Source organism: Pleurodeles waltl, chromosome 10 (genome assembly GCF_031143425.1).
Source record: "Pleurodeles waltl isolate 20211129_DDA chromosome 10, aPleWal1.hap1.20221129, whole genome shotgun sequence".
NCBI lineage: Eukaryota > Metazoa > Chordata > Amphibia > Caudata > Salamandridae > Pleurodeles > Pleurodeles waltl.
In genome coordinates, this window is record NC_090449.1 from 661,447,476 (window position 1) to 661,471,610 (window position 24,135).

At 42.1% G+C, this 24,135-nt stretch overlaps 1 protein-coding gene across 3 annotated transcripts in view; it reads left to right on the top strand.

Annotated features, from left to right (window-relative positions):
• The window catches only part of UBE3C (ubiquitin protein ligase E3C), an 885,810-nt gene that overhangs the window by 406,903 nt on the left and 454,772 nt on the right, over positions 1–24,135 (top strand). For all 3 annotated transcript variants that reach the window (XM_069211153.1, XM_069211154.1, XM_069211155.1), the window contains exons 14-15: positions 18,487–18,644; positions 19,350–19,582. In XM_069211153.1, the coding sequence (XP_069067254.1) occupies positions 18,487–18,644; positions 19,350–19,582 (391 nt within the window). The remainder of the gene's footprint in view (positions 1–18,486; positions 18,645–19,349; positions 19,583–24,135) is intronic.

A 24,135-nucleotide genomic window follows, 5' to 3' on the forward strand; every position in this document is an offset into this window, starting at 1 on the left:
ACAGAGTAGACCATCTTTCGATAGAAGTTATGTTGTGTATGCTTACCTTGTTCTCACTCTGTTCATCTCTGCCTGTACCTCATAGTCAACACTAAAATAAATGTAATCTGCTAGAAGTGAAAACATTTTGTTAGCAGGGAAACAAAAAGTAGTATAGAATTGAACAATGTAAAAGTGTTTTCCTATATCGGAGCTTTGAATCATCCAGCTCCTTTGTAGCACAACCAGAAGCTGGACCTTGGTGGATTAAATAATTAAATACAGAGTATGCACAACTCTTCCTCTTTTTCCCTACTTCCTCATCCTCATCAAAAAGTACTTAAAAAAATCCTATAACACATAGGTTCATAATCATAGTATTAACAAAGTTCATCATAACACAAGGAGTGGAGGGGGATCGACAAAGGAAAAGGGAGTTTCTCATGAAGTTTATGCCAAAGCACAGTTCAGTGACACAAAACCTAAAGATCGGTCCGTAATGCCAACCAAAAGTGGAACAAATCTTCTGATAAGAGCCAAAGATCAGTGGTTCCCCACCTTTTTACCTCTGTGGATCCCCACTTTGTCATTACCGGAGCCCGGGGACCCCCACTGAATTTTTTATTGGAATCCAGGGACCCCTGCACTGAGTCATTTCTGAAAGTTGTACTAGATGAACGTCAGATATAAAGTATGTGATGTACAATCTCAAGAGGATGTGCTTCTTCACATTGTTGAATATTGTTTTTACAATCTAGACTGCTGCTTGTGCAGCTATTGCCTTGTGATAATTAGCCACACATCATCTGTTTCATTGTCTTTATGTGAAGGGAAGTCTTCTTTCGTTCAATCACAGGTCCTTTCATCCCTTTGAGCAGTGCTAGTTACATTTTTATAGAGGACCTTCTTCCTCCTAACTTAATTCTCTTTCTTTATCATACCTCGACCCATCTCCACACCAGATAAAGTGTGGTTTCAGTGTGTCTTTGGCCTAAAGATCTCTTGTGCCCTTGTGGTCACGCTAGCCCTTTTAGGTTTCCAAAGGATTTAGAAACCTGTTACTTCCTCGTGGGATCAGTAGATGTACCCACATTGCCGAAGCTTTTATGTTCTCTGTGGATCTCTGATTCACACTCAGATCCTCAGATGTGTAGCATGCCCAGTTTATTGTGATGCAGTATTGATGTAGATACCAACAAGGTCCATCTTCAGTATATTTATTATGGTGTTTCAAGTTGTGCCACTGTGCTTCCTGTAAGCTATTTAGGAGCCCATAATGTTAAATAAAAATCAAATGCTAAATAAAAATTAGTGAGTGGTACTTAAAATAGTGGGTTGAATATTGTATTGGTTTCCAGGCGCTACTGTAAGCCAGGATAGTTAAGGGGCCCCCTCCTGGCTAATAGAATAGATTTCATTAGCTCTTTAGCCCTGTTTTTATAAGGAGCGGGCAGATTTCTTTACTCAGGTTCACTAGAGGTTCATGACTGAAATGTAGTATACAGGAAGCTTTGACATGTATTTTGGGCCCTTACTCCAGGTAGTACTATGCTTGGAGCATTGGACATTGTAGGAAGCTGGCCTGGTGTGTGGTGGATACCTAAGGTACTTACACTTTGTACCAGGTCCAGATATTCCCTATTAGTGGAATGTAGGCAGTGTCTAGAAGCCAGGCTCTTTAGAGGTAGCTACGGATGAGCAGCCAAGGCTTATCTAGGAGACATGCAAAGCTCATGCAGTACCACTGTACTCACACAGCACTTACACACACTTACACACATGAAAGAAAACACTGAATGTTACAAAAATTGAGGTACTTTATTTTAGTGACACAATACCAAAAAGTACTAGAGAGGCAACCCTCCAATAGGAGGTACGTAACACTGAATATGTACACTAGTAATCACCAATAGGCATAGAAAGTGATAGAAAACAATGTAAAAGCAAATAGACAATAGTGAGCTTAGGAGGAGCCCAAACCATATACTTAAAAAATGGCGTGCGAACACAGGGCCACCACCTAGGTAAGTGGAATTTGTAGAGGGGAGCTAGGGGTACTAGGAAACTCCAAAGGTAAGTACCACAGTGCCCCCTAGCGCCCAGGAGGAAAGGAGTAAGTTACTGGATTTTCCCCAAACTAACCAAAAGGAAGAAAATGAAGAAAATGCACCACCCAGACAAGACTGCAAGAAACAAGCAGTGGTTTCCTGAAGAAGAAGACCTGTGGAAGAAGAGGACCAAGTCCCGAAGTCACAGAAGAGTCCAGAGGGGGCTGGAGCTACTACCCACCTGTAGGAAAATGCCACTGTTGGCATGGTTACCCCCCACACTTTTTGCCTAGTGTTGATACCAACTTTGATTGAAAGTGTGCTGGGACCCTGCTAACCAGGCCCCAGCACCAGTGGTTTTTTTACCAAAAACTGTACCTTTGTGTACCCAATTGGCACAGCCCTGGCACACAGTTACATCCCTTGTAGAATGTACCCTTGGTACCAAGGGCCCTCTGGCCAGGGAAGGTCCCTAAGGGCTGCAGCATGTATTATGCCACCCTGAGGGACCCCTCACTCAGTACATACATACTGCCTTGCAGCTTGTGTGAGCTGGTGGGGAGAAAAGACAAAGTCAACATGGCACTTCCCTCAGAGTGCCATGCCCACAAACCACTGCTTGTAGCAGAGGTAAGTCACCCCTCTAGCAGGCCTTAAGGCAGGGTGCACCATACCACAGGTGAGGGCATAGCTGCATGAGCACTATGCCCCTACAGTGTCTAAGTCAATTCTTAGACATTGTAACTGCAGGGTAGCCATACTGAGTATATGGTCTGGGAGTTCATCATTACAAACTCCACAGCACCATAATGGCTACACTGAATACTGGGAAGTTTGGTATCAAACTTCTAAGCACAATAAACCCACACTGATGCCAGTGTGGCACTTAGTGAAAAATGCACACAGAGGGCCTCTTAGAGATGCCCTGTATGCCAGCCAGCCTGGTAGTGTAGGACTGACCGGTCTTTGCCAGCCTGCCACTTCCAGACGAGTTTCTGACCACATGGGGTGAGCGCCTTTGTGCACTCTGTGGTCAGAAACAAAGCCTGTCCTGGGTGGAGGTGCTTCACACCTCCCCCTGCAGGAACTGTAAACACTGGTGGTGAGCCTCAAGGGCTCAGGCCTCATGTTACAGTGCCCCAGAGCACTCCAGCTAGTGGAGATGCCCACCCCCCAGACAATCCCCCACTTTTGGCAGCAAGTCCAGAGGGATAATTAGGAAAAACAAGAGGAGTCACCCCCTCAACCAGGACAATCCCTAAGGTGTCCAGATCTCAACTGACCCCCTCCTTGATAAATCTTCCAACTTGCTCTGGAGGATTAGGACCAATAGGGATAGGAATGTGCCCCCTCCCCAAAGGGAGTGGGCCCAAGGAGGGTGTATCCACCCTCGGGGCCAGTAGCCAGTGGCTACTGCCCTCTAGCTCTAAAAATGCCCCTAAATCTTGTATTTAAGGGCTCCCTGAACCAAATTATTTAGTTTCCTGATGACCTCAAGAAAAGGACGACCACTGAGCTGAAAACCCTGCAGAGCAGAGAAGGAGACAACAACTGACTTGGCCCCAGCCCTACCCGGCCATCTCCGGCTTCAAGAAGCTGCAAAAGAAGCAACACGTTCTACAGGACCAGCAACCCCTGAAAAGCCTCCAGGGGACTGCCTGCATCACAGAGGACCAAGAAACTTCTGTGGACAGCGGACCTGTCCAACAAGAAGAAAAAGCAACCATCTTTAAAGGGACTCTCACCTCACTCCAGTATTGCAAGTCCAAAACTATGCACCCGACGCCCTTGCCCCGTGTCCAGAGGAACCAACCAGCCAGAGAGGACCCCCAGGCGATTTCGACCAAGTGTCCACCCTGGGCTAACCTCGCCACCCCTCCACGACGATGCCTGCAGAGGGAATCCAGAGGACCCCCCTGACCGCAACTGCCCAGGACGAAGATTTCTGATGCCTGCAGAAGCACTGCACCCGCAGCCCCTAGACTCTAGAGAGACCGACCACCAGTGCAACAGTGACCAGCAGGTGGCCCTCCTCCCTGTCCAGTTGGTGGCTTGCCCAAGAAGCCCCCGTGCCATGCCTGCAGCGCCTAAGTGTCCTCCCATTGGGAACCCGACACCCTGGTTGCACCCTGCACCCGGCTGCCCCCGTGCCGTTGAGGGTGCGTGTTTGGTGCCTACTTGGGCCCCCCCAGTGCTCCTCTAAACCCCCCTGGGTTGCCCTCTGACAACGTGGGTACTTACCTGCAAGCAGACCGGAACCGGAGTACCCCCTGTCTCCATAGACACCCACATTATTTTGGCTCCTGTTTGACCTCTGCACCTAACCGGCTCTGTGTTGCTGGTGCTGGGTGTTTGGGGTTATCTTGAACCCGCAATGGTGGGCTACCTATGCCCCGTAGTCTGTAAGTCAATTACTTACCTCCAGATCTGTACTGTATTTTCCTCCCCCCAGGAACTGTTGAAAATTGCAGTATCCACTTTTAAAACAGCTTTTTGCCATTTTAAAGAAAACTGTATGTATTGTTGATTTGATTCAAAGTACTGAACTCACCTATGCAAAGTACCTTTCATTTAACATACTTACCTGCAAACTGAATCTTATGTTTCTTGAAATAAATTAACAAAAGATGTTTTTCTATATAAAAACCTACTGGTCTTTAGTTAAGTCATTGAGTGTGTGTTTTCACTTATTGCTTGTGTGTGCACAACAAATGCGTCCCACACCGGATGGATGATTGCAGTTGGTCAGTGGCGTGGAAGAGCCACCAACAAGCCTTGGCAAAGGCATAAGTCGCATTGAAGCAAAAGTGGAGCTGCCGGGGACTAGCAAGGTCCAGAAGGGCTCAACCCACGGGGAGTCCAAGGGGGACCCTCAGCAAGGCAGAGTCCACAGAAGAAGAGACCCCCACAGGAGACCCACTGGACGAGGAACCCAGAATCACAGAGGTGCCCACGCAGCACAGCTGGAGAAGGGCCCCACACCACATGAGAACCATGCGGAGTGCTATGCGTCGCAGGAAGGAGTGTTGGGGTCGGGCTACAAGGAGCCTGAAGATCCCTTGGAGGAGATGCAAACAAGCCTTGGTAGCTGTAAGAGACGCAATGCACAGGGGTACTGTCTTGTTAGGGAAGGCAAGGGCTTACCTTCACCAAAGTTGGACAACTGGCAGAGAGGACCAAGAGGACTACTCCGGACCACCACACGTGATTCAGGATTTCAGCAGCTCAGGATCAAAGGAGATCCACGCAGCCGCTTGTCGTTGCAGGTGGTGCCTGCGGATGCAGGGGAGTGACTCCTTCACTCCAAGAGAGATTCCTTCTTCCTTCTTGTGCAGACTGAAGACTTGCTGCCCTCAGAGGATGCACAGGCGGATAAATTTTGCAGAAACTGGAAGGAGCCATAGAAACAATGTTGCAAGCAGAATCTTCATTGTCGGTTCCAGTCGTGGTTCCAGTGGCTAGAAGTCAAGGCAGAGGTTGCATAGGAGTCCTGCTGGAATCTTGCAAGCCGAATCTGAGGACCTACACAAGAGAGAGACCCTAAATCCCCCTGAAAGAGGGATTGGTTACCTAGCCAGCTGACCATCTATCAGGAGGGGGCTCTGACGTCACCTGCTTGACCTGGCCACTCATATGCTCCCAGAGGCCCCTACCAACTTTGGATTAAAAATGGCAGAACTCAGGGACCCTCTGGAGGAGCTCTGGGCACCACCCAGGGTCACTCCCCCTTCCATTGTCCAGTTTCGTGCCAGAGCAGGGACTGGAGGTCCCTGAACCGATGTAGACTGGTTTATGCACGGAGGGCACCAAACGTGTCCTTCAAAGCATACTAGTGGCTTGGGGAGGCTACCCCTCCCAAGCAATGTAACGCCTATTTCCAAAGGGAGAGGGCCTTAACCCCCTCTCCCAAAGGAAATCTCTTGTTCTGCCTTCCTGGGCTTGAGCAGTTCGAGCTGCAGGAGGGCAGAAACCTGTCTGAGGGGTGGCAGCAGCTTGGGTTGCCCTTAAAACCCAAGAAGGCTGGTAGGAGCAGTGCTGTGGGTCCTCTAAGGAGCCCCTAGAGTGAATGGAATCATACTTCCAATACTGGCAACAGTATTGGGGTATGATTCAAACATGTTTGATACCAAACATGCCTAGGTTTGGTGTTACCATTCTGTAGCTGGACATAGATAGTGACCTATGTCCAGTACACGCATAAAGTGGCGTCCCCGCACTCACAAAGTCCATGAAAATGGAACTGGGGTTTATGGGGGGGCACCTCCGCTAGTGCACAGGTGCCCTCACACACAGGTACTTGCACCCGGCCCTCTGGGCTAGGAGGGCCTGGCATAGGGGTGACCTGTAATGAAAAGGGCACATGCACTCTTTCACGCAGGCTGCAATAGCAGGGCTGCAGATACACTTTGTAAGGGCTTCCTATGGATGGCATAATACATGGTGCAGCCCATAGGCATCCCCTAGAGCCCCAATGCCCTGGGTGCTAGGGACTTGCATGGGGGCACCAGTATGCCAAATGTTGGGTGAAAAATGGTTCAAGTAACCATGTTTGAAGGGAGAGAGCATAATCACTGAAATCCTGGTTAGCAGGATCCCAGTGAACACAATCAAACACACTGACGACAGGCAAAGAGTAAGGTAACCATGCTAAAAAGAGGCTACTTTCCTACAGACATTTTTCTTTTAAATCTTATTACACATACACATAGTTGAAGCTAGTTAAATAGGTCCTTAGTTTGTCACAAAACAGCACAAACACACTCTGCTAAGGTAATCACTGGAATTACTCCTAACAGCATTTTGTTTCAGATCCTTATAGTAGGACTCTGTTAAAAAAATTCAGAAAGGGAAAAATTTGCAATGTGGACTATATAACCAAAACCAAGTGCCAACAGTAAAATTTGGCGAAGTCACGGTTTCTGCATCCCACCCTCTCTTGCTCTCAACTGGGAAACAACATTTTCATGAGTAGACAATATGAGTTTCATACACTAAAACCCAATGCCTTCATCACTCAGGTTCATGATTCAGCCTCCGGATTTGTGAATATAAAAAACATTTTAACCTTCCTCAACTAAAAATTTTGCTAAAAAGCCCCAGGTTGCCCCCATCCCCTGAACAATATATTTTTTACAGTATCTAATTTGTGCGTGTTTCTCAGTGTCACTAGACTTATGTCTGGAAACGAAGTGCACCGTGGAGCCCTTATACAGGTTTCATCCTTCTTCATCACCATTTCACACATACCAACCAATTCCACCAATAAGCTAATTGCACCAATAATGTTCTTAAGCCACTAATCTAGCCCACAGGGCATATGAGAAACCTTTAACATACTCACTTCAGGAGGCTGAGCCCTATTAAGAGTCATCTCTTGTCAAAACTGATTCACCTTCTTTTAATCTTCAGAAATATCCGAGTAAGAGAGCCCCAAAATATATATTGTTGCCATATTAGTGTCATTCTCCTAGTGTTTCACTTTGTTCCCAACTATTTCTTCTTGACCACCCAGTAAGCCCACAGAGAATTTATCATTTTTAAACTTCGGCCCTCTAAGACCTGTATTATATTTGTATTCCTCCCTGTGAAGGCTCATCTTTCTTTATCCTATAGATCAGTTGGACATGCAAATTTCTTTACACCTTTTATCCTATTCCCCTACTGCTGTCAGTAATCAGTGAATACCTTGTCATATTGGAATGTATTCCATTAGGTCTACAGTGTACATTAAACTCTCTAGGTGAGTACTGTAAGGTCAGTTGTTAGCATTGAAAAAAACTAAAATGACTGTTTGCTATAAGCCAACACAAATCTGTATTGTAGATTGAGCTCTCAAAACTTGAAGAGGCCCTATACTGGAAGTATTTGGGATAGGTGCCACCTTCTAATTTAAAATTGGATAAACATTTCCCCCTAATCAAAAACAATATGCTGGTCTCAGTCAGTTGATGGCCTCCGCTACTTAGATAATTGATTTAAGGAATATTATGGAGGTCCTCTGTTGGTTGCATTTGGCGGGAATGTTATTACCCAAGCTCTTCAGGGGTGCTGGACTGTTGATCTCAGGGTGAATTTGAATATTTTAGAGTACCTTTGTTTGAAAACAAAATTCTAAGTCTCTCAAGGAAACACCAGGCTTCATTCTTTAAGGCTTAAATCTGAGAGTGTCTAGCTAAATACTATGAACTAAGATATTTCCATTTATTACATTTGTCAGCGTCCTCAAAAATGCCCTTTACCTTTAATAGGACATTGATGGTAGCAACTTTTAATATTGCCTCCTTTTTTTCTGAACCATTGAAAGAAACAATTTTCTGTTTTAAAGAATGGTCCTGTAAGCAGACCCTATAAATGTGTATCTCACAAGATTAGCTATATTTAAAACGAAAATATTTAATTTTATTCTGTGGGGATGGGGTAGGCAATTACGAGACATGCTCTTATTTGTGGAATGTAGGCCAGTTTTGGTACTGCTGTAGAAATGGATTAATGTAAATACTGTTTTACCTCTGGGTGTTTTATATTGTATTTTTGGTTGAAAATATTGTTTTGAAATAAACTAATGATTTGTATCAATCAAGTTGTATACCTTTAACTATTCAATACACATACATTTTTCTGTAATATAATTTGACGTACACGTTTCTGATGTGAGTTTATTTTTTATTTAAATAGTCTCCCACACACTGTTCTGACATTAAGCCCAATTATCTAGAGCAAAAGGGGGAGGGACCGGGAGAATTATGTGGTCCAGTGTACAGTCTCCCACTAATATAATATACACAAGGTACACTGTTCCAAAAGTGTTCAAATAACCTAGGGTACCCGAGGTGTCAGGAGCAAGACCCTCACGCATCACGATGGATGACTAGCATCATCATTGGGAATTGCTCCTCGCCAGGCCGGCGCTGCAACGCCTGACGGGCTCCCCTAAAAAGGAGAGCACTCAACCGTATTGTTCTGATGAAACCTCATCAGACAGGGATGTCTATATTCAGGCACCAGCATACGCTCGGAGAGAAAGATGTGAAACTAAAATTGGTTATTCATCCCAAAAATATTTCATTCCTTTAATCAATATACTGGGATGAAGACCAAGATTAAAATCAAAAGTGAAAGTAATAAACTGAGTGTTGATGCTCAATTACTTTCAAAGAGCAACAAAATGTAGAGCACTGTAGTTATAACAGTACCCTCAGGTAAGGGACCCTTTTTAGGGGAGCCCGTCAGGCGTTGCAGCGCCGGCCTGGAGAGGAGCAATTCCCAATGATGATGCTAGTCATCCATCGTGATGCGTGAGGGTCTTGCTCCTGACACCTCGGGTACCCTAGGTTATTTGAACACTTTTGGAACAGTGTACCTTGTGTATATTATATTAAGCCCAATTAGCCATTGCTCTGGTACATTTATTGATTTTTTTCTTTTTTTAAAAATTTTTTTTTAATTTTTTTTTTTACTTTGCATGTAGTCTGATGTATTTTGTCCTGACGGGTACCACAGAATGCTTGCCTTTGAGGTTTGAGACGTCACCATCAATAGATGGTCTGAATCCCCGGCTTCAGACATAAGAGGAAGGAATACTGAAGACTGGTCATGTGCACCTCTTTACAAGACATTGATTCTATATCTTAGCACATCTTTGAACTTTTTGTATTCTTTCACTTAGAATCACATCTCATTGGGCACTGCACTGTCAGCACTACGCACACATGAACATAAATTTGTAGTAATATTTTTGTTCGTATTTTTCTTTTCCTTTTGACAGTACATATGCCAAATATATGAATTGGTTTACTTTTTGGACCATTGATTGATCGCTTGCCATATTGACTTGGGATGGAATACCATGCATCTCCGTTGAATCAATCATGTTCTTTATTTGAATCCTTGGAGTCCATTTTTAGGTCGAGCACAGCAGCACGCAAGCTCTGCTTTGCCGACGTGTTTATATGTAATTGGGCTTTTAACCACTCTCACTGCACACCCATCACGATCACTCGTTTATGGGCTTGCCTTTCAAAAATCCTTTCTTTTCGTTGGTAAATGCTTTACCTTTTTCCCTCCTTAGGGTGGTTTTGTAACCTTGGCCATCACCCCTGTTACATGGCTAATTGCACTTTTGCCGTTATGTTTGACTGCAAGCGAACTTCATTTTCCTTTTGTGTCTCTTCATGCTGATCCTAATGGCAGCCGTCGGCTCACTTGTGTGAAACTGTATTATTTTCATTTTTGTATTAGTTGTTTACTGATCATGTCTTTGGTGTGTGTTGTACTTCTTTCTCTTTTATGCCCTTTCTTCCTCTCACAGCAGCCTCGGTTTTAAGGGCACGGGACGATCAACCTGTGTTTTTGGAATATTTCATTCTGGGCAGCTTACGTATTTGTTTTTCACTTGGGGACAATACGGTACTGCTTAGAAATGGCACACAAACCAAAATCCTCCCCTGCTATCAGGAGCAAAGGGGCAGGGCTGAGCTGTCCCCTGGTTTCAGTCGCTTTCAGAAACACCTCCAAAGGGGAAAAGTGCTTTAAGAAAAACAATCCACATCTGTCCTTCCAGTGAAGTTTCCACTGCTTACCAGCAACCCTTAAATATAGCATTTCGTGTGAGCTTGTTACATTAGTTGCTAGTTCTGATCTGCCTAGTTCATGTTCCTCACTGAAGGCACATTAACCTTATGCCCTACCTTATAATTAGTCCAAGCTTCCACTACAGAAAAGTACCTTCTCTCTCCCGAAATAACATTAATCACCATAGTCATTTTAACATTTGAAGATTGAATGCAGTCTGTGATCTGCCTACAAAGCATTGTTCGCAGCAGTCACATCAACCCCCTGCACTGCCTTATAATAATTTCAAGCTTCATCTCTTGCTTACGGCGCAGCATTTAGTATGACCAAAAGAGACACTTGGGAAAGTCATAACAAAACCAAAACGAAAGCACAACACAAACAGAAAATGTGCTTCTTTGCAATTTCAAATTACCCTGCTTAAGTATTCAGCATTCGTAAAAGTATATGCAGAAGTTATTAGCATGCGGTGTAAAGTGACAGCTGAACCTGGAAAAAAAACATACTTTTTGTGTATTCTAACAAGGCAATTGTGGGTCTCGTAAGCTAAAAACATAAAGCTTATGGCTTCGTTATCAAGGAAAAATAAATTGGCCTTCTGTGTAGAGTAACAGCTGGATCTAAAGAAGGCACACTTATTATGTTCGCAGTGCTTAATTTGAGCCAGTGTCTTCTGATGCAGGGCGCTAACAATTTTTGTTAATGGGCCATTAGTTATTTTTCTGCCTCACTGATTTACTGTGGGCAAAATAAGGAATAATTTATTAGAAATGCAAACTCTAACGTGAAAATGTCTTTCCGCTCCATACCATAAACAAGCTGCCAGGCTGGAAGTTTAAACAGCAAGATGTTATGTCATAGAAAACGTTTTTGAACACAAGGACATGAATCACTCTTTACTTGTAAACACTGTGAAATACAGCAAATTTACGTAAAAGATACTGCTGTGGAAACGGATTGAAAAATGAAAACACAAAGCAGAAACATTAGCATGTGTTCGTGAAAGGGCAACATCACCCAGATGAAAGAGTGTACATGACTGGCTGGCTGTCTTGCTCTGTAGACAGCAGTGATGTTATTAGGTGCTACAAAACTTTGTGGAATGAATCAAACCTAAACAGTGTAAATTGCAGCCAGATACCATATGGGACATACCAGTAAAACAGCACGTAAGCTTAAATATTAAAAGACACAATTGTATTAATATACAGGCATTACATTTGAAAAAAAATACTTATTTTCAGTGTGGCCAATGTGTTCCGTGGTTTGACTATAGTTTTTAAGTGGAAATCATGTATTTTGTAATCGCATATTTGCCTTCAGTAAATACAACGTTAGTGTGCAACTAAGCTTTGCCCAATTAAACGCTGCTAAATAGCAACATTTTCATTTTTTGCTGCAGATAGAGAAAGAAGGTACATGGAAGTGCTTTAATTTTATGCAGGGCCACTGGAATTATATGGCAGGAAAAGACAAAATTATGAGGCAGGGTTGACCAATTTATGTGGCAAGAAAAGTCCAATTATGAATTTAAAACGCCAGTAGCTCTTACTCAAGAAAATGTGAGACTTATTGCATTACAAATGCTTGTTTTATACGTAGCTTTTCAATACAGGTTCCTTTTTGGGCATATCCGGAGACCCCTGTTTCGTTTTTACCTCACTTACAATGTGGTACATAAAATCAAATACGCCATTAATGAAATCACAGTTAACATTACAAATCACCTCACAATTGACATTATGGATGATATTAATATGGATACAGTAACTTTTTTCTTGGCGTAAGGCAAAGGTGGTTTTGTTGTGTACTTGTCTAAATATTGTGAGTTTTTGAATAGCCTATTTTGGGGGTGAGGCAACGGGAGCCAGAGCTTTAGTTTAGGAAACATGTGGGCCAAATATTCTGTAATAGAAAAGTAAAATGAGAAGCAAATAAACTTGGAAGGCTGTATCACTTTCTAGCTCTAAAATAGAACCCAAAGTGTTTTTATAGTGTTGCCAGTGCTGTTACCTTGAGTCATACGATGCACCTTTACTATAGGACTTGCTTTTGTAAGTACCTTTTCACAGCATTGTGCACATGTATAAGCCTGTGATCCTCTTTACTAAAGTTTCTTTCATTTCTGTACTTGTCATTTACAAGAAAATGAGTTACTTACCTGTAACTTCAGTTCTCCAGTATTGGTACCTTTGATAGATTCACATGCTTGAATCATTCCCTGTCGTCGAAGTGGAAGTCACACGTTACTAAAACATAGCAGACTGCATCATTACCATAGGCACTAATGGCAATGAAAAGTCACATCTGATAGAGACTTCTAGTTGCAGATTCCTTACCTTTGAATTTCTCCAGGCGTCAGACTGGATCCGGAGATTTTTCCTTTGAGCAGTACCCCTGTGCGCCATTAGGTGGCGGCGGTCGACTCTGCGGGCGTCATGGTCACCGTGATGACATTGCGGTCATATATGGGCACCACCTGGGTGCGCTGACGTCAGTTCTTTTCTTTACGCGCAGATCCGGAGAAGAGCTTACCTTAGTCGTTTTTTGACTAACTGCAGCATTTTATCAAATTCTTTTTTGATGAGCTTTGGTTTGCGTTGAGGGATGTCCCGTAAGACTGGATTTAAGCCCTGCGACTCCCGTCACCGCACGAGGCCGGTGACAGTCCGCACTTCGTGTGCCTCCGGTGTTAGTAGTCGGCCATGAACCCAAAAGCTTTGAGGGAGCGGTCCATGAAGCTCATGGCAGCCCAACACTTGACTCCAGGTCGTTCTCAGTCCTGTTTGAGAGGAAGGTCAGGAGACCGGTCGCGGAGTCACCACTATTCTTCATCAAAGTCATCTGGACATCCGGGTAAGAAGAAGAAGAAGTCGAAGAAGGCGAAACGGTCTGGAAGTGTCAGACATAGCTGAATTCTAATACTGAAGTGAGGAAAAAAACTGTGCAGAGCTCAGGGAGACTCCCTTCACAGGACATGCAGTAGAAAATCTGAGGAATACAGCCTCTCTTTGGAGTGTTATAGAGGGTGCTGTCGCCTGATTGGTCATAGTTCAAGTTTGGTCCTTTTTTCAAAAGGGCATAGATACGTTATTAAAGTAACTGTTCATTGCCATTAGGGCCTGTGGTAATGATACATAATGCTATGTTATGGTACCATGGGACTTCCACTTTGACGTCAGGGAATGGTTCAAAAATGTGAATCTATGAAAGAGCCAATACTGGAAAACAGGTTTTATCCAGTCTCTGTAAGACAGAGTGTTCATTGTTCTCCATCATTGGATCTTTCCTATATTCACATACTTGAATCATTTCCTGTTGACGGGCCGAGATTCCCTAGAATCTTTAAATAGCTCCAAACAGTGTTAAATTTGCTATCTGCCTCTACAACAGTATTTGTTTAGTAGCACGCTCCACTCCTATGAAACAACCCAATCTTTAGCCAATGAAGTGCAATTGTTGAGCTCTTCTATTTCCACTAGAGGCCACTATATTTCATATTTTAATGCATGTGGCATGTAAAGGAAACCCAAGAAGAACTCTTCTAGAACCTCTCGGTGACCTTATCCTAACTTCCTGGTCGTCCATGGACTTAACTCAATTCTGTCTTCAGCTTTCACCATACTGTCATTTGTTTTGGTGGGTTTTGAGGAAAGCCCTCCACTTTCTGGGCCAGCATGTACCTTTCTTATCACCACCTGCAATCATGACTCACAAACAAATTAGACCTGTCTTCAAATACCTCTTTAACTCCTGCCAGAAGAAAATCAACACAGATAATCCACATGAGTAGTGTATTTGTTTCCTCTGTCTATTGCACTGGCAAGGCTTCATACCATGGCTTTTTTAAAACCTTTCCTTCTTATACCTGCTGGAAAAAAGGAATCTCCCCTCACCCGTCCCCCTGGTTCTAAATGGAAGGACCCTCCTATAAGGAGGATTCTATGAAAATGCGTCACCAAACACTGCTACAGGGGCAGGACTACAAAAGAAACCTGATGTTTCCATAGCTGGAGGTATTACCTTAAGTGCCTGCAGCCATCTTCTCAAAGTGAAACACTGATGTTTACTAAAAAAAATGCCCAAAAATTGTGTGAAAGTCCATCCCCTTGTAGCTCTGACACAATTGCTGTTAACCCTATTGTTGACATATTTGTTGATGACAAAGATTCCATTGTTGACCACCATTCTGCCAATAAAGGCACCATTGAAGCCTTTGATACTGCCCTGGTTTATGGCATCGAAGAGATCCTCGTGGGTGACCCTATTGGCAAGCAAATCCTTGTCAATGATGAAAATACCTTCACTCCCATCAGTAACTGTATCAAGGATTTCTGTCTTCTCACTGTCGACCCCTTCGAGGGCAAGACCAGCATCGACTTCTACCTCCTTGATGATGACCTTGATAACACAGTTGATGATGAAAACTTCTGTTCAAGTCACGTTTTCTCTTCCGAAAGTGATAGTACATCTACCAAGGCAGAATTTGAGTATGGTGTCTGTGACCAGGAGAATGCCTCAGATTAGTCATACACAATTAGATGTTTGTTATGCACCTGAGTTTGAGAAAGAACATTTTGAGAAAGAGGAGGACTACCAAGAAGCTGAAGATCAGCCACAAACTTTTGAATTGGAAAATGCTCCGCCATCACATTTTCCTTGACATCATTATAAAGAGTCTGAGGTCATGCAAGCACCTATTCCATTTATGACAACATTTAACAGATGATAGACAGTTTTCGAAAACTACTTCCTTAGCAGCCCTTTGGACAACTTTTGGCTGTCCCACTGCATGCACCACCCATGCCACCGCCAGCACCTTCAGTACCTATACTGCATCCTCCCTCACCCCACCTCCTGCAGTACTGGAGGCACCACCGCATATTTCCCTGCCACTTGTCCTACCAATATCGACAAGCAAGATTTATTGTATTCCAACCAGTTGTCCGAGGAAGAAGCTGAGCTCCTAGAATAAAGCAAATATGGCTGTGGAGAACAATGGTAAGATTATATCTTGTCTGAAGCTTCTTTCTGTGTCTAAGGAAGCAAGAAAATCACTGACACAACCTGACTCTCTCCAGACGACTTAACTCGCATTTATGCACTGATGGAAAGGGTGTCTGAAAATTTTACTCTCCTTATGCAGTCAGTGTAACAGCAGTGTTTCACATATGACTTGCCACTGCTACAGCCACATAAGGCCACAAAGTCAGTTCCCAAATTAGACTTTGTATGGGGCGGCAGTCTTGAAACTAATGAAGATTCCAATTATGATGCCAGCAGTTTGCTTGATTTAGAGAAAAACATTAATGGCCTCTGTCTTCACACTAGCCTGGCCTGTGGGCCATCCAAAACTGGATTCAGTTATTGTGACAGAGACACATATGCAATGTAAGGACACTACACAACTGCTTAAGCACCTTGTGACAGAGACAGTCAGCAAATAGACAGTCTAGGCCATAAAGTTAACTCTATGTCAGCATCTTCGATCAAAGCTACAAAAAGCTTGGCCATTCTGGAATGCTACAACTGACATCTCCTGCTAATCAATCTCATACCAGAGGACAGAAGAGAGGAAACCAACAAAATAATCAAAGAAGGGGTCAATACATCAGCTGAAATCATTGATATAGAAATGGACCTTTCCAATGATGGTTTTCGCCAGCTGACATCATACGTAGAAGATAGGTTTGGCTTTGCTGCTCATTTTTCCGCCTAGAAGCCAATCACATTTTGTGGACATGTCTTGATGGATTGTTAGTTTGGAAGAAACATAGAGGATTGCCTGCAGAATATATATATTTTTTAAAAGCCTACAGATACTGTGCGGTTTCTTGGGTGTTCCAGTGTAGAAATTCTGGTTCAACCACTTTTCTTAGTGCCAGAAGATCGCCAGCATACAGAGCAGGCATAATACAGCATAGGATCCATGGACAATCCTATTACCCCACTTCACAACCAGACAAAGTGGTTATGGACCTGGCATAACCTAAAGACAAGCTTATGGCAGATCCTCATGAGAAGAAAGAGCACTTCCAAGTTGTGCGTCCAGGACAACCAAAAAAGAGCCTTCCCATCTCCCAGGAGCATCAGCTGGGTGTAGAATTTTCCTTTTTGACTTGCATGAAAGTCCATAACATCAGGATTGCTGGGTGCTGCAAATAATACTTTCAAGACACACTCTTAAAATTGTACAGAAACCTGTTGCATCCACCTTTCAACAGTGACTGTTGTAATTTCCTGTATATATATATGTGTGTATATATATATATATATATATATATATATATATATATATATATGTGTGTGTGTGTGTGTGTACACACGCGCACACAGAGTTGTAGACAATAAATACATATTAAGTGTATTGCTATCATTTCCTTGTATTTCACTAAGATTAGAATGATTTGAAGCCATATTAATACAGAGAGATGTGAAAGAAAGGCACTGAAAAAAGAAAGTACAGGTGTAAACAAATTAGACCAACACCCATCTGTGTACTGAACTATTCCTTTTTAAATGTGAGGTATCTCTATAGATTGCTTCCCACCCTTCTAAAGAATCTGCTTTAAGAATTGCTATTAACACAGTAATAAAACCCCACTTATCTAACAAATTGTTTGTGTTTTCAGATTTCATACTGTAGTTTGCATTAAGCAACACAGAGGATGGATAATTTCAAGAGACTGATGTGAATAAGGGATACTAGATATAAGTGGATGAACTGTTTTTAAGTGTCTTTAGTCTTTTAAAACCAAACATGATTGTCTTAAAACAGTTATTTATCTCAAGATTTTGAATAATTTATCAGTTGACTGTTCCATTATTCCTTCTTTTTTGCACATTTCCTGGAGCTTGCTCCTTAGGAAAGTCTTTAAATTCAACAACTTGTATTCCCTTAATATGGATTTTGAGTAGAGCTGTTGTCGGTAGTATAGGCAGCCGGTCTTTTTTCTGGAATGATTAGAAAGGTATTCAGCTTTCTGGAGCACTACAAATAATCTGTAAAAGGATCATGAGAGATAACTTTTTCCTCTAAATGATGATACAGATTTTCATTTAGGGTGTAGTGGGTAAACATTCAGCACATGGTAAAAATCATCTCTAAAATAAATGTGAAGCCTAAAATTGGTGTGCTATCATCCATAATGGATAATGTAATTAAAATCTGTTACTCTCTGTTGTGAATTTATGTCTGACCTTCAGAAATGATCATTCTCTCGTGCCTTTCTAAAGGAATGCTCATGTTGGTCCTCAAGATGCAGTGGTGGATCATTCTTTGTAGCAGTTATGCCGCATGTAACCGTCCAGATGTATATTACCTTGAAAAACGATCCATCTCAGAGATAATTTCATGACTAATACCGAAATTTCATGGGTCTATTTTACAAAACCATAGTGTCCAGTGTGGAAGCACTCTCACATAGTTAATGTAACATGTAGAATTGGACCCGTCATCTTTGCCTTGTGCTTCTGACCCCACCCCCAGTCAGTAACTATATAGAAAAGCCCTCTCCCTTGGACAATTAATATCTTGCTGCTCCATAATTGCTTTGGTTTATGATTGATCCCAGTGTTCCAGACATTGGTGCATTTTCCTTTTTGTTAGTTGGTGTTTGTGTTTTTGGAAGCACGTATATTAAAATTCAAAAGTGTTTATTTTGAACAGATGCCTGACCGGATAATGCATCCCTTACTGATGAACATATCAGTCATGTAATTTATGGGGACATTCTCTTTTACCGCAGGATTACAGAATCAATCATGTGACATTTCTAGAGGATGCTTGCTTAATGAACTCTGTACATATATCCATGTGTAGTTTGAAGTGCTTTGGTCAGTTGATGTGTTTAAAATTACAAATGTGTTCATTTTATTTTCTTTTAAGGTCGATGGTGCCACTAATCCAGGTGATATCAAGAGGTTCTCCAATGTCTTTTGAAGATTCCAATCGGATCATCCCCCTCTTTTATCTTTTTAGCTCCTTATTTAGTCACTCACTTATTTCTATTCATGATAATGAGTTTTTTGGTGACCCTATAGATGGTAAGTTATGGAAAGAGGAAGTCCCAAAACGGTTTTATTTATTGAATATCTTCAGTGATTTATTCTTATATTTTGGAGTTACTTTCTCTGTGGTTTCAAGGTTAAGATTCCTACTTAATGCTATTATTTTGCTTCTGTAGCTACTAAGAACTTCAGATTCATTAAATGCCTCCAGTATGAGAACGCTTGCAGCTGTTGGTATACATTCACCAGTGCATTGCCTTAACTTGACTGATCAAAGCAATTTTCAAAAGTTACTTTTATTAGGAAACTGAATCATTTGTATTGAAGGGGTGCTAAATCACCAGCGATAGTGTCCTTTGAGTGTGATATGTTTGTGGAAGATAGTAAGATGTGGAATTAAAGATGTAGGGATAGCCACAACGAAAAATATTAGGCAAGGAATACAATAATCTCCTTGTAAATAGATATATTTTTTGTACTTAGGAAAAAACCTGGCTTCGGTAATGAAACATATGCTAATGCAAGAGAATACCAGGATAGCAATTATTTTTTCGGAATTTTATTTAAAAAGCTGCACTGCACGAATACTGGATGTTCACTGTTTGAAGGTGTTGTTTCTTATTAAAGTGAGTGGTGCACCCATGTTGTTGATGGCAATTACACAAACTTTACAAGAAAATATGCAGCTATATGTGCTTGTATACATGTGTAAGAAAAATGTTTTTCTTGTTTCCATTTCAGCTGTTGGGCAAGGACAATCATCAATGATGCCTTTTACTTTAGAAGAGCTTGTAATCTTATCACGATGTCTCCGAGATGCATGTTTGGGCATTATCAAATTGGCTTATCCTGAAACAAAGCCAGAGGTTCGTGAAGAGTACATTGCAGCATTTAAAAGTGTTGGAGTTACAACCAATGTTGAAATGCATCAGCGAATACTAGCAGAACAGAAACGATGGATTCAACTCTTCAAGGTATGAAATGGCAATTCTCAGATCGAAGCAATACATACATTGACCTTTTTACATTTACTGAGCTAAAGCTGAGGAAGTTCGGGTGAGTTGCCTGATTCCTTATGTTTTTGTATGGTATCAGATATCCATCTACCTCAAAGTCAGACATAGCGTGGGTTGCAACAGGGTCTCTACCTCAGAAAAGATAGTCTCACTATGCCTGAACCAGTGTCCTTTGTTTTGCCTATTTATTTAAGAATCCAATGCTAGATCTGCTCTCCACCAAAGTAATTACTCTTTTTACATAATTACTACCTCTTTGTCTTATGTTCTTCACTTGCCCATATAAATCCTTTTTTTCTTTATTCTAATTGTGCTGAAAACAAGCTAAACTTAATACTTATCTTGGACCATTATAAATTTAGGTACACCACTACATTCCTTGTTGGAGCTTTTACTTTAATTGCTGGTACTGCTATTTATTTGGGTTCCTCTTTCAAACTTAGCAGGCGTGGATTTTTGGGGTGACTAACTTGATATTTGTCTGAAAAAATAAATAAATACTTGTTTAGAAAAATGGAACATAAATTAGTAGTGTTTCAACAGCTGAGAACGTTTAAGAAATTATTTTCTTTGCCCACTTAAGCCAATGTGTGGATGCCTCTCTGTTTGGATCAGTTGGGTGATGAGTTGGTTGTCCTATAGGTTGGTGGGAGCAAACTTTTGAGGCACATGTTTGATGAGTGCCTGATGTGTAGGCACCTTAAATGTAGGGCCAAGTGTGACAAGGACTCACACCTTGATTTAATGTGGAATCACTTCATCTAGAAGCATACGTAGCCTATGTCTGAAGAAATGATGGTTTGGTAATAGAGTGCAGCTAATGTCAAATGAGTTAGCAGATGACTTGGGATTCCTCAGATATGTGAATCATAAACACAAGAAGTCCATTAGACCTCTTGAGATTAAACTAATATGGAATCAATAAACAGCATTAATCTTTAGGATCAAGAAAGAGTTCCAGTTTATTACAAATGTCTACATTCAACTCATTTCAATGATAATTGCATTTTAATTAGTATTTTCTTCTTGGAAGCAATCTGAAAAGTAAAACGTCAGTATTACTTAAAAATGCAGATTTTTTTAACCACTCAATTATCTCAAACGCCACCAAGAACTTTTAACCGTTGCCAGAAATGTACTAGTCCTGTACTGTTAATTATTGACCCGTGTGTTTGACATAAACTATTTTGCTGGGATTGTGAAATAGAGTCTTACTTAAAAGGCATTTATACATTCATACATATTGTGTAGAAGAGGCTATTCCTCTATAATTAACCATCTGTGTCTCTAGTAAGCAACTGTATCCACACTTAACGTTCATGCTAAAATCTCAAAAGATAGTGAAATGGGCAGAGCTCCTTTTCAGTTTTAATGCTAAAGAAATCAGCTACTGTATGTGTGGGCAGTTGCATTTAATTAACTTATTTTTGAAGTATAATCAAACTTGGGCAAAACACACCAACAGGTTCTTTCAAGTTTAAGATTATATGGTAGGGGAACTTCTTGGAGAGATTACAGCCTTTAACCTTTATTTAGCCATCTTTGAATTAGTGATAAACACATCCTTCTGGACAAAGGAAAATTGAAGCCCAACTGTGGAAAAACTACATTTGAAGGGCATTTCAGCAAGAGTGAGGCAACTCAAATTGAAATTCTTGAAGCTCAAACAATTAGAGCTAAAAGGGTGCAATTGAAAGAAACCGTCTTAGACTGTACATTGTTGTGGATGGATTGGAGAAAACAACCCTTGCAGCTCTTAATGTTGTTTATTATGAAATTTATGAGTTTAGAATCAACGGTTCTAAAGTTTCTAAAGACTTGGTCCCAAAGTATAACTTCTACTTAAAGCAACCCCAGAGATCTCGTAACATAAGTTTTCTCCAGTTCACTGGTTTGCTTCAATAGGTGCCAAGAAAATTGTAAACTCCTTTTTTATTTCTTTCATTTCTTTATGTATGAGTTTACAAACATTCAGTACAACAGTCAACTTCAAATATGCTTGCTAAGGCTTATTCATTGTATTCATACATTTGTTAAAACACTTACTTGGTTGCTATGACAGGTAAACATTGTGCAGTCAGGTACTAGGATTTGAATAACAGTACAGAGATAGTATGCTATGAGCATTCAGTATACATATTCCCATATCAGAATAACCCACCTCTTCTCTGTTTTGCAACACAGCCATTTTCACAATTTTACTTCTTTCAGTGTTCCATTGCATTGTTTGTTCCAGTCTTGCTTCAGCAAATATGTTAACAAGGGGAACATAAACTCTTCTGGATTGGCTACCCAACTATTAGTACCAGGATGTTGCACATACCACCATGAATCAAACTTATGTTTGATGGCATGTGTGGCTGTAGATACACATGCTCTGCATACGTCTGCCAATTAGTGTTTGGGTCCAGAAGGTTGCAAGTTGTTTTTCTTCTAATAGTCTTTCAAAGGCAAGAAGGTGTAGTGACTCTTCCTCTTGCTGTTAACGTGCATGGGCATCAACTTCATTGTTATATTGTTTTCTTCTGATGTCGGATCCAGTCGTGTTTCACCGAGCTGCAAGTCGAGATTGTTTTTTTCTGACTCTTTCCATTCGGGATACCCCCTCCCATTTTTCTGCATTGTTATCGAAAGTGTTCACTTTCATCTCTTGCGTTTTGGGACCAAGATGACATTGCCTGTCGGATTGATGTGCTCGGTAAGAGGCCCACTGGGCTGCACCCTTTGGGCCACCACTTTCTCGATTTTGTTGACCTTTAGAATGATCTGCTGATGGGAATGGGCTCCTTTCTGTTTTTGTCCAAGGTGCCACTCTAAGTTCCCACGAATCAACCAACATCAGGTCTGCAATCCCTGTCTGTCTCAGGACCACAGAGAGTAGGACTGAGAGGTCTGTCAATCCTTTCAATCAAAGAAGACTCTACCAGACCAAAGAGCACGCTGTAGAGAAATGCAGAGACAGGAGGTTGAAGATACAACCGACATCTTCCAACAGCATGATGTCGAACTGGAGGAGGAAGAACAACTTCAAGAGGTCTCTACTGCTGAGGAGGAGGCTTTTTTGATCGAAGACTCTGAGTACAAACTAGAGATAGACCTATAAATGCAAGATCTCCCTCCACTGCAACGTACTGTAAGCACAGAAACTCCTGTCTTGCCCAGGAAACATCCACCGAAGCAAAGGCTTCTGGGCCACCACTGCCAACAGGCCATGGTCAGCACGGAAAAACTGATTTGGATGCCCCACCCTGGGACTCCGCACCAAAACACAAACCTAGCCGTCCACCTTGGATGCAAGCCAACCAGTTTCACCTTTGGCAACGACCATCTCTGCTTCCCAGTCTTCACCAACCACGTTGGTATAAAAAAAACTGCCACAAGACTGTTTCGGCTCGGAAACACAAGTCCACTTCAGCACCCAAAAAAACAAAACTGGCACCACTTTCGGAACTGAGTACTTCGGTAAAGCCCGTCCGCCATAAAATGAAGGAACGAGTCGATGAAAAGCAGAAACTGGTCCACATACAGTCTCAAACTGGCTGCATTTTGGTCAAAACTGTAGTTACCATGCCTTCTGCATCAAAGAGACAGCTATCCTTTTAAGAAGCCATAGAGTTACCAGTGTCTGCTGTCAAAAAGAGGGCTGATAAAGATTCTGCCACTTTACATCCTCATCTGCTTGTCTCTCCTCCACCGCTAATGCCACCTCTACCTCCCTCCCCTTTTCCCTCCCATTCACAGAGTGACCTGCTAGATATCATCCCTGAGGGGTGCCCCCACACTCCTTCACCAGTGATAAGGGAACAAGGGACAGCACCTTCGATTTACCTCAACCCCCACAGACCCCCTGGTCAGCATATGATGTTGACCCACAACCTGACACTGACCCAGACATCTACCCTGCTAGGTCGCCTCCTCCACTTTCCAAGAGCTTATTGGTAGGGCATCCACTTACCACCAGATACCTTTAGATAAGGAGCCTATTAAAGATGACTTCCTATTTGAAACACTTTCCACTTCTCACAGGGTGACTCATTACCTCCCAGTGCTGAAAGGAATGTTAAAGCACTTGGATAATATCTTTAATGATCCATCCATGGCATGCATTACTAAACCATGGGTGGAGAAAAACTATAAACCCTCACCCTCTGATTCCATTTTTATCAGAGGGCAAATCCCGCCCGATTCCTTAGTGGTCTCTAATGCTTGTAAAAGAGTGAATTCCCAAGCTGCATGTGACGCTCCACCTCCTGACAAGGAGAGCAAGCTCATAAATGCCTCTGGTAAGCATGTTGCAGTCCAAGCCGCCAATCACTGGTGTATAGCCAACACTCTGGGACTGTTAGCCAGATATGGCCGTGCCCACTGGGACTAGATGGAGGCGCTCCTCCAATACCTCCCAGAGAGACTTAGGAAGAGAGGTCCAGAGATAGTTACCAAAGCATAACTCATTTCTAATAATTCCATCAGGAGTGCCTTAGATTCCTTGGACGAGGGATCATTACAATTTT